General features: G+C 60.2%; 1 gene segment (V, D, J or C); it reads right to left on the reverse strand.

The window, feature by feature from the left end:
* Window positions 1–3,959: 3,959 nt before the first annotated feature.
* Window positions 3,960–10,786, reverse strand: LOC118890716. The segment is given in 5 exon segments: window positions 3,960–4,500; window positions 4,663–4,977; window positions 5,212–5,553; window positions 5,624–5,938; window positions 10,705–10,786. Coding segments are annotated over 5 exon segments (1,410 nt in total).
* Between the last annotated feature and the right edge of the window lie 450 nt (window positions 10,787–11,236).

Raw genomic sequence — 11,236 nt, forward strand, 5'->3', positions numbered from 1 at the left:
AACCAACATGTTTAACTGAAATAATTCATGACGAATGCACACATTTCACCTAAAATCTGTCCTGAGCTGGATACCTGAAAAGTGGTCTTGAAAAATACTGAAAGGAAGGCAACCGTATCAGAATACCAGAGTGTTTCTTAGTCACGAAGAGAAAATCGACCGGCTAAAGATTGTGGGCACACTCATAGTGGAAACGGTGCTTCGGGGCATCGGAGGATGGTTTGGGATTAATTACCTTGAAGGAATACCCCATTAGAACATTATACGAGTGCATTGATAAAATGCACCTTAGACTATTCACTTTCTTAAACCTTTACTTTGAAAATGAGTATAAACGAGCAGCTGATAAGCTAAAACTGAAATAGATTCAAATAGTTCACATAGGAAATAGGAGCTGGCAACCCCAGGAGCACGGAACGGATCCCCTCACAGCCTCGGAAGGACCAGCCCTGCTGCCACCTTGATCTTACTTCCAGCCTCTAGGCTGCGAGAGAATGAACTTGTGTTGTTTAAGCCTGGCCTGTGGTTCTTTGTTGTGACAGCCCTCAGACACCCCTACAGGTGCTGTCCTGAGCTGTCAGCCCCGTGGCCTGCGTGAGAACCCCCCATCCCCGCTGGGGGTGGCTGTGCTCTGTGGGACCCCTCACTGAATGTCCCACAACCTGACAGCGTGGGCTGCAAAGGGCACCATTTAATCAGAAATATGCACCGGGAGCCCACTGCCAGGGGATGGGTTTCTCTGCGGACCCATGTCCACTTCCAGCTCTCTTCGGCAGTCGCCTCTGCAAGCCCCTGCCACCCCCGTCGGAGGTGGTCCTGGGGGCCCCCAGCACCCTGAGATTGCCTCCCTGGGGAGATGGCTCCCAGACCGCCCTCCCTGTGCCTCCTCTCCTGTCCCACCGCCTGCTGCCACAGCTGGCCCGGACTTCTCTGCATCGCCTGGCTCAGCTCCCGTCTCCGAGCGCTAATTCCTGGCTCCCCTACCTCCTGCCAGCTGTCCCCCTTTCTGGGCCTTTCCTCTGTGCCTCTCCCGGCTGTTTCACCCGAGACTTCTGCGCCCGCTTCCGAGCTCCGTCACCGTCTGCAGGGCGCGCGGTAGCTGCACACGCGCTGGGCGCCCCTCCTGAGTCCCACCCGCACACACCAGGCACTCCCAAGGTCGGACAAGCCCTCCTGTGGCTGGGCTTGCTAGGAACAGAGACAGAGTGACAAGGCCTCACGTGGGGCTCGTGGCGGCGTCCCCGCGGACGCACACAGGGGCCCCAGCTCAGGCTGCGCTGGGAGACCAGCCCGGGGGTCCTCTCCAGCTCAGCCATCTTTCTTCCTCTGGACCAGCCCCGAGACCCGGCCTGGCACGTCCCCCACGGGCCTGGGAGGAGACGCACGGCCCTTTCCCACGAGCCCTTTGGAACTGGGGTCAGCTCTCGGGATACACAACACACAGGAGTGTGGCTTGGGAAAAACCCTTCACAAGGAAGCAGTATCACAAGATAAAATGTACATATTTATTTCAAGGCCACAAGCAAGACATTGCAAAGCAGGGCCGGGCAGAGCCCACGGCTGCAGGCTCCATGCCTGGCCACGGCATTTGGCCACGTCGGGAGAAGCCGGTTTCTTAGAGCTTGAAGCTGTAGAGGGACATGGGGAAGATTTCAGTACAAGTGGACAAGCCATGCGGGCCGGGGACCCTGGCCCCAAGGCAGCTCCCTTCTCGTTCCGTCTCTGGTCCCCCACGTCCTTGGCTGGCCGTCACTTCACCTGCAGGTGACAGAGACCGCGTGAGTGGGGGTGGGGGTCCCCGGGGGTCATGCGCCACCCGCTCCCCGCGGCCAGGCGGCCCACCTTGAACAGGGTGACCGTGGTGCTGTAGAAGAGGCCCAGGAGGAAGAGGACAATGAAGGTGGAGGCCATGGTGTTGAGGTTGTCGAAGCCTTCTTCCTCGGCGCTCACTTCGCCCTCTGCAGGAGACACGGCACAGTGGGTCAGCTCGGCCGCGGCACCCGCAGAGCCCACCCTGGCTGCCCCTCGGCCGTGCGGCCCACCGGGAGCGCTGGGGGCACGGCAGAAGCAGGCGGGCGGGCGGGAGGGCACGTGCACTCCCGTGCCAGCCCCGCCGTGGGCTTGTCAGGCGGGGTCTCGGGCAGGCACGGCAGGCCACTGACCACCCGATCCGGGCTGGGCAGGAGCAGAGCGTGGCCCAAGCTGAGCAGGGAGGCGACCCCGAGCACATTGTCCCAGGAGACCTGGGGTGGCAGAGAGCACGACCAAGCAGCACACGCACACACGGGGTGTGGCCTGTGTCGGGGCCGGTGGAGTGGCCCCCGGTGTCCTGGACTCCCCTGGAGGTCGTAGGGCCACTTGGGGCTGAGAGGCAGGGGGTGGGGGTCCTGTCCCCTGAAGTTTGGGGTGGGCCCCCCGGCCAGTGAGGACCAGCACCGGGGGCAGGCGGCTCTCTGTGCCGAGGGGCCCGTCCTTCCAGCCTCCCTCCCTCTCCTTCTTGGGGCCAATGGCACACGGGAGAGGCCGTGTGGGGCGCTGGCTGGCTTGTCTGCCCCATCAGCACTCAAGGCTGGGGGACCAAGGGGCCAGACAGACCCCTGAGCCCCCAGGGAGGGTGACATTAGGACGACAGGCGGAGGACATTCTGTGGGGTCTGCAGCCCCTGCATTGACGGACCCTGGGGTCATCTGGGGCTCAGGCCCCTAAAGGGCCAGGATCCCGGGAGGGTCGGGAGGCGGCCTGGAGGGGCGGCAGTGTGCTGGACCCAGGAGACCTGCTCAGCCCCCACTCCTCTCCCTGCCCACCCGGCGCTGTGCCCACCATTTCCAGGCCAGTGTTTGCAGACAGGGCCCCTGCAGCTTCCTACTCCAAGGAGGCCGCTCCTGGGACGGCTCCCCTACCTCGCGGTTCTGCCTGCCTCCCGCTGCCTCTTCACAGGGGCGGGGGTGGGGACGCTGCCGCCCTCACAAGGGCCTGGACCGGGAGAGGCACCCCTCCGGGGCACGGGCCCGCGCCGTCCTGAGGACCTGCAGCCGGCTGGGCCACGGTGGGCCTCGGAGCCCGCTGCCCTGGGGCTGGGGACGGTGGCCATGGCAGGAGTCCAGGCTGGGCCGGCCCGTGGACACGCCCCCAAGCTGAGACAGAAGGACAAGCAGAGCTTGGGCGTGACGCCCGGCAGCCAGAGGGGTGCAGGGGAACACCGCCGGAGGGGGCGGCGCGCCTGCCAAAGGCACCGAGCGATGATGGCTGTGCGAGGGTCGGCATCCGTGTCCATGTGTGTAAGCCTGTGCGTCTGCCATGATTCGTGTGTGTGCACAAGCACGAGCACGTCTGTGTGTGCATGTCTCAGTGTGTGTCTGCATGCCCACGACTTGTCCACGAGCATGCATGTGTGTCTGTGTGTGAGCACCCACGTGCACGTGCCTGTGTGTGCCCGTGACTGTGCGTGCATGTGTGTGAGTGTGCGTGTACCTGTGTATCTGTGTGTGTCTCTGTGTGTCCACGTCTTTGCGTGTGTGTGCCTGTGTGTGTGTGCCTGTGTGTGTGTGTGCCCATGTCCATCACATTTGTGTCTGTGTCACGTGCATCCATGTCTCTGTCCATGTGTGTGCCTGTCTGTGTGTCCGTGTCTGTGCATGTGTGTGCGCACACGTGTCTCTCTGTGTGCGTGCCCACGTGCATGTGTGTCTCTGCATGTATGTATGTGGCTGTGTGTGTGCATGCGCGTGCATGTGTTGCACACCCGTGTGCCCCCGGTGTGGCCGTAGAAGCAGCTAGAGGAGCAGTGAGTATAGGCTTGGCTTGCTGTGAGCATTCTGCAAGGAGCACCAGGGCTTCCAGGGGTGGGTCAGAGGCCCGTGGGGAGGAAGGGGCGGGGACAGTGGGGGAGGGCGGTCTGCTGGGCGGGGGCAGCACAGCCATGGCCCCCGCAGGGAGAGCATTGCTCACTCACAACCAGCATCTTTTGAACGGATCTTTTTATTTCTAATTTTTATAAAATGCAACATCTCACCCACTGACATGGTTAGTTTGCACGCACGCATGCACACACACAGCGACGGTCGCCCAGGGGCTCTGGCCCCGGCCTGAGCGGGCAGCCGGGTGGTCAGTAGCAGGTGCTGGCCGTGTCAGACATGACCAGCGACACGTTGTACAGGGTGGGTTTACCGGTGGACTTGTCCACGGTCCTCTCGGTCACCATGTGGGGCAGGGCCTCGTGGCCCACGACGCAGGTGTAGGTCTCCCCGCTGTTCCAGTCCTCCTCGCTCACCGTCAGGATGCTGTGCACGAAGTACAAGCCGGGGGCCTGGGGCTCGGGCGCCGGGGCACTGGTCACGTACTTGTCGGAGGACATGGGCTGCCCCTTCTGCAGCCACTGCACGAACACGTCCGCGGGCGAGAAGCCCTTCACCAGGCAGGTGACGGAGGCGGACTCCCGCAGGCTCAGCTGTTCCCGCGCTGGTGGCAGCACGTACACGGACGGCATGTGCTTGGCGACCTCTGCGGGGGGAGACACGGTGGTGAGAGCGGGTTGGGGGCGAGAGGGGTCCGTCCTGGACAACGGGGAGCGCAGGGGCTCTCCTGGTCCGGCCTCGCTGTCCTCAGACCCCAGAAGCCGTGGGAGAGCCCGGGGCGGAGGGAAGGAAGCCAGAGCAGGCTTACCTTTGGGCCTGGAGATGCTGCGCTTCAGCGGCGAGGGCAGATCTGTGTGGGTCACCGTGCACGTGAACCCGTCTCCAGACTCCCAGTCCTCCACGCACACAGAGGTCTCACCCACGGCACTGAACGTGCCATTGGGGTGGCTCTCAGAGATGTTGGTGAGGGTCTGCAGGGCCTCGCCGTTGCGGGACCAGGAGATGCTCAGGCTGTCATAGGTGGTCAGGTCTGTGACCAGGCAGGAAAGCTTGGCTGACTTGGTGAGGAAGATGCCAGCAAAGGACGGGGGGATGGTGAAGATCCTGATGGTGCCGTCATCGGCTGGAGGTGGGAAGAGAGTTGGTTGGCGTGAAATCAGGTGGAGGAATAGTTCAGCCCATAGAGCAGGTGCCGAGTTGGCTGAGCCCCTCGTGAGCCCCCAGCTGCCCTGCACACAGCCCCTCCCTGCCCTTGGCCGCTCTGAGAAGCCAAGGCTCAGGGAGCTGCTGGGACTTTGGGGGCGGTGTCTGCAGACCTGTGTGTGAGGGTCCCCCCCACCCCGGGGGCTGCACTCACGGGTGCCACACACAGAGGACACGTTCTTCTGGAAGGTCATCCCGTGGTGCTCCACCTCGCAGGTGAACACGCTCTGGCTGAGCCAGTCGCTCTCCGTGATGGTCAGCATGCTGTAGGTCCTGAAGGTCACGGGCGAGGACTGTACAGTCTCCACCGGGCCTTCACTGGTGCCAGACACCACCCGCTTTCCATCACGAAACCAGGACAAGGAGATCTGTTTGGGGCTGAAGTCTGTGGCCTGGCAGATGAGCCTGGACGTGCGCTGGGGAGTGCCGGAGAAGGCGTCTCGGGGGGGGATGAAGACACTCACGTTGGGAGGCAGTGGATGTGTCAGCACTCCTGAGAAGGAGAAGGCGTCAGCTGGGCCTGGCCTGACCCCCGCCCCCGGCCGCGGGAGGAGCCTGGCTCACCTGGATAGGCACTCCACGGACCTGGACGCCGCTGGGGTGCTGGACTCTGCACAGCAGGTGCTCTTCGGACCCCTGGGGGATGCTTGAGGCGGGCAGGAGCACCTGGGAGGAGGCCGCGTACTTGCCCTCCCTCAGGACGGCCGGGAAACTCTGGACGCTCTGGCTGCTGACCCCGCTGCTGTTCTGGTAGCTCCAGGAGAAGCTGATGGAGCTGGGCAGGAAGTCCCGGGCCAGGCAGCCCAGGGCCACCGGGTTCTCATCAGACAGGGCGCTCACGCAGGAGACCAGGGGGAAGAGAGTCGGGGCAGACGGGCTCCCTGAGGACCCGAGAGAGAGGACAAAAGAGACAGGGGGCGTGAGAAGTGTCTCTTGTGCCCTGCCGGTCGGTCGGGGGTCCGGGCAGCCCCGCCTTCCCTCTGGGGCAGTGGCGCCCTCAGTGCCCCTGGCTCAGCCACACCGGGCCCAGCCTGGGGCTCTGCGGTTGGAGGGAGGGTCCGAACGCCATCGGTGAGAACGATGCAGACTCAGCTCCGCCAGCCCTCGGCACACGCAGGTCACTGAGGTCAGCCCAGAGCCAGCCAAGACGGTGCAGCGTGGCCAGCTAGCCCAGCTAGACTCCCAGGGCTCAGCTGAGGGTAACCATCCCAAAGCAGGGCGCCACCTGTCCGAGTCAAGCCAGCCCAGCCTGTGCTTTTCTGCTGACCCATCTCAGCCCCCCTTGGTCAACCCAGCCCCGCTCAGCCCAGTTCAGCCCAGCTCAGCCCAGTTCAGCCCCACTCAGCCCAGTTCAGTGCAGTTCAACCCAGCTCAACCCACTTCAGTGCAGTTCAACCCAGCTCAGCTCAACCCAGCTCAGCTCAGCTCAGCTCAGCTCAACCCAGCTCAGCTCAGCTCAGCTCAGCTCAGCTCAGCTCATCCCAGCTCAACCCAGCTCAGCTCAACCCAGCTCAGCTCAGCTCAGCTCAGCTCAGCTCAACCCAGCTCAGCTCAGCTCAGCTCAGCTCAGCTCAACCCAGCTCAGCTCAGCTCAGCTCAGCTCAGCTCAGCTCAGCTCAACCCAGCTCAGCTCAGCTCAGCTCAGCTCAGCTCAGCTCAACCCAGCTCAGCTCAGCTCAGCTCAACCCAGCTCAGCTCAACCCAGCTCAGCTCAGCTCAGCTCAACCCAGCTCAGCTCAGCTCAGCTCAACCCAGCTCAGCTCAGCTCAGCTCAGCTCAACCCAGCTCAGCTCAGCTCAGCTCAGCTCAACCCAGCTCAGCTCAGCTCAGCTCAGCTCAACCCAGCTCAGCTCAGCTCAGCTCAGCTCAACCCAGCTCAGCTCAGCTCAGCTCAGCTCAGCTCAGCTCAGCCCAGCTCAGCTCAGCTCTGCTCAGCTCAGCTCAACCCAGCTCAGCTCAACCCAGCTCAGCTCAGCTCAGCTCAACCCAGCTCAGCTCAGCTCAACCCAGCTCAGCTCAGCTCAGCTCAGCTCAGCTCAGCTCAGCTCAGCTCAACCCAGCTCAGCTCAGCTCAGCTCAGCTCAGCTCAGCTCAACCCAGCTCAGCTCAGCTCAGCTCAACCCAGCTCAGCTCAACCCAGCTCAGCTCAGCTCAGCTCAACCCAGCTCAGCTCAGCTCAGCTCAGCCCAGCTCAGCTCAGCTCAGCTCAGCTCAACCCAGCTCAGATCAGCTCAGCTCAACCCAGCTCAGCTCAGCTCAGCTCAGCTCAACCCAGCTCAGCTCAGCTCAGCTCAACCCAGCTCAGCTCAGCTCAGCTCAGCTCAACCCAGCTCAGCCCAGCTCAGCTCAGCTCAACCCAGCTCAGCTCAGCTCAGCTCAGCTCAACCCAGCTCAGCTCAGATCAGCTCAGCTCAGCTCAGCTCAGCTCAGCTCAACCCAGCTCAGCTCAGCTCAACCCAGCTCAGCTCAGCTCAGCTCAGCTCAACCCAGCTCAGCTCAGCTCAGCTCAACCCAGCTCAGCTCAGCTCAGCTCAACCCAGCTCAGCTCAGCTCAGCTCAACCCAGCTCAGCTCAGCTCAGCTCAGCCCAGCTCAGCTCAGCTCAGCTCAGCTCAGCTCAACCCAGCTCAGCTCAGCTCAGCTCAACCCAGCTCAGCCCAGCTCAGCTCAACCCAGCTCAGCCCAGCTCAGCTCAACCCAGCTCAGCCCAGCTCAGCTCAGCTCAGCTCAACCCAGCTCAACCCAGCTCAGCCCAGCTCAGCTCAACCCAGCTCAGCTCAGCTCAGCTCAACCCAGCTCAACCCAGCTCAGCTCAGCTCAGCTCAACCCAGCTCAACCCAGCTCAGCTCAGCTCAGCTCAACCCAGCTCAACCCAGTTCAGCCCAGTTCAGCCCAGCTCAGCCCCACTAAACCCAGCTTAGCTCAGCCCAATCCAGCTCAGCTCAGAAAGCCCGGTTCAGTCCGGTTTTGTCCAGCTCAGCTCAGGCCTGCTATGGGCAGCCCAGGGTAGCCCTGCACAGTCCTGAAAGCCCAGTGGTTCTAGCCAGAAAGCGCCAGACCCACTTGCCTCGGCTAAGGCACCTCGTGCAGGAATCCCGCACAGCTGGGCTGGGCCCGGGGTCGGTCCCTTTGTGCCTCTTGCTCTCTCTCCTCCTCGGGGTCCCTGTCCTCCCCTTTGCACTGGGTGCCCGATCCCTCCGTGCCTGCCCCAGGCCCAGCCGGCTTTGGCTCCCAGCAGCGGCAGTCACCCCCTTCCTCAGCTACCTGGGAAAACGCTTGCTGGCGACTTTACATTCCCTAAAGCATCTTGCAAGAGCCGCGGCGCATGTGCCAGCATCAGAAGGAAGGTCCCAGTCTCTCTGGAATGGGCAGCATTGCTTCTCCGGGGAGAGGAGAGCCTTGGGGACGCTGCCCTCGGCGCCTTGGCCTTCCTGGGCACGTGCCCTTGGCCCAAATTCCTCCTCACCCCCGGCTCTCAAATGAGTCCGACTTGACTAGATTCCCTCCAGGAAAGTCCTCATTAACAATGACGGGAAGCGCATTTAATCTGAATTGCCGCTCACAGTTGTGCTTTATCCCAAAGCTCTGCAGAAAGCAGAGGCTGCTTTCCAGGGCACAGCAACGATCTAAAACCCAGAGCCGCGTTTCCCACTTAAGTGAGGACACGGTAAGGAGTGCCCTGTGTGTGTGAAGCACCCGGACCCACACAGGCGATAGTCAAAGACTGATTCCCCTTCAAGTGAAAACAAAAACATTTCATGCAGATTTCCCGGAGCAGCAAATCTGGCAGCGCTGGCTGCCTCCCTCTTACCTTCTCAGGTTCCCGGTCACCAGCAAGTCCCGTGGGGTCTTTGGCCTGGCAGAATTCCTCCAAATCCCTTAAAAACGGCTGATTCACCACTAGCCCACTGGCCGGTGGCAGAAGCCAGGACTGCCATCCCCTGTTCCGGGCGGTCCCAGGAGACCCCCAGCCACGGCGGGCCTGGGGGCACCCGCTCTCGGACCCTCCACGGGAGCTCCTTCCACTAAGACGCTGGCTGGGCTGATGACCCAGAGCAGAGACGGCCCTTCCAAAGTGTCCTGAGTCCTTCCGGACTCACACCCGACTGCGTCTCCTCTCAATCCGCCAACCAACATGTTTAACTGAAATAATTCATGACGAATGCACACATTTCACCTAAAATCTGTCCTGAGCTGGATACCTGAAAAGTGGTCTTGAAAAATACTGAAAGGAAGGCAACTGTATCAGAATACCAGAGTGTTTCTTAGTCACGAAGAGAAAATCGACCGGCTAAAGATTGTGGGCACACTCATAGTGGAAACAGTGCTTCGGGGCATCGGAGGATGGTTTGGGATTAATTACCTTGAAGGAATACCCCATTAGAACATTATACGAGTGCATTGATAAAATGCACCTAAGACTATTCACTTTCTTAAACCTTTACTTTGAAAATGAATATAAATGAGCAGTTGATAAGCTAAAACTGAAATAAGTTCAAATAGTTAAAAGGGGAACCTTCTAGTTTCTGTCAACATCTTTGCCTTATTTTAGAAATGCAAATTATCCAGGTGGTGTTGTGTTCAGTGGAACTCTTTCAGCTTTGTGGGGCTGAGCAATACCATCACCAAACCACACCTTGGTGACCATAAGCTATAAATTCACCAACTGTGTTTTCTTGCTTCCTAAAATAGACTCTCGACTGATCTGCTTCCTGCCACCTGCTGCAGGTGGCCAGCCCCGCACGCGGCCATCTTGACTAACTCAGCACCACCAATTAATTAAAAAAATAAGCCGAATTTATTATTGCCAAAACTCAGCCCTGAATCAGGGCAGGGGGCCGACAGTACCGAGTTACTACTTCTCGGCCAAACTTGCACCCCTATCAACTCCCCAAAGACAGGATTCACAGTTGTTAATTGAATGATAAAATTTAAAATACATTAAAAGTCTCTCACGTTCTAAAGTCACAATTTTCCTGACCACCAGGAGCCACTTGAAGGATGTCCTGTCTTTTAGTATTTCATAAGCGTGCCTCTTATGATGAACATGTATCTTTCTCTTAACAAGTGTCCTCACGAAACCCGGTACCTGTAACTTCCCCAGGCTCTTCCTTTCGGGGGGCTGGGGCACCCCATTCTCACCAAGATCGGGACACTACACGTCCATCCTCACCCAGACAATTCTAATCCTAACCAATAAAGAATTTGAAGTACAATCTAACGCAGAGCACACCACACCTCATATCTGAAGAGGATATTTCACTATGCCTTCCACGTGTGGCATTCCTGGAGTTCTAGAAACACAATCAACAAGGCACACTCCTCAACTGACTCTATGATTGTAGCAGCCAAATTATCTCTTGCCACGGACCAAACTGTCCTGCCGCTGAGGGGGTCCTGGGACTCCCCCACAGGTGGCCCTTCCCGCCTGCAGCCGCCTCTTGAATGCCGGCAGTATTCCAATTTTTGAAAGACATCAGAAAATCCAGAGGCTCTGAAATCCCTAGGGCACCTGGTCCTGGTCCCCTCCTGGCCAGTCTGCCCAGTCCCCCGGCGGACACAGACATGTCCTGAGGACCAGACGGCGAAGCTCAGAAAATCCCAGAGACAGGAGCAGAAAATAAAGGCCCTGGAGGGGCCATTCTTACCTGAGGAGACGGTGACAGAGATCCCTTGGCCCCAGATGTCCATACTATAGTAATCACTGTGGTGGGATCTCCAGCCTCACCTCACAAAAACCTCGGGGGCCTGGCACGGCCCCATGGCGCCTGGGGACCTGTCCTGTCTACAGGCGCCGCATGGAAGCCGACCGTCCGAGTCACTTATCCGGAGGGCCCCGGAACCCTCTGCTGGCCCTGCTCCCTCCAGGCTGCCCCGGAGATCCAACATCCCAGCCTGGCGCCCAGAAGCCAGACCACTGCCCGCCTAGGCTGTCTGACCATGAATCAAGAATCCTTAACTCAAACTCAGAAGTCCAACCAACCTCAAACAGCCAGCCACCTGCCCCAGAAAGCTGACGGAAGCCCCTGGTGATGCTCGAATCAGACGGCCAGACCAGCCGAAGGAGCTGCCTTGTCTGTCCCCGCACCATGGCGTCCTTGGGGCAGGGAGGTCCATCTCTGGGCCCCTTTTATGGGGACCCTCTCCCTGGTTCCCTTTCCGGTCCTCCAAAGTGCCCCG

Source organism: Balaenoptera musculus, chromosome 2 (assembly GCF_009873245.2).
Source record: "Balaenoptera musculus isolate JJ_BM4_2016_0621 chromosome 2, mBalMus1.pri.v3, whole genome shotgun sequence".
In the NCBI taxonomy this organism is placed as follows: domain Eukaryota; kingdom Metazoa; phylum Chordata; class Mammalia; order Artiodactyla; family Balaenopteridae; genus Balaenoptera; species Balaenoptera musculus.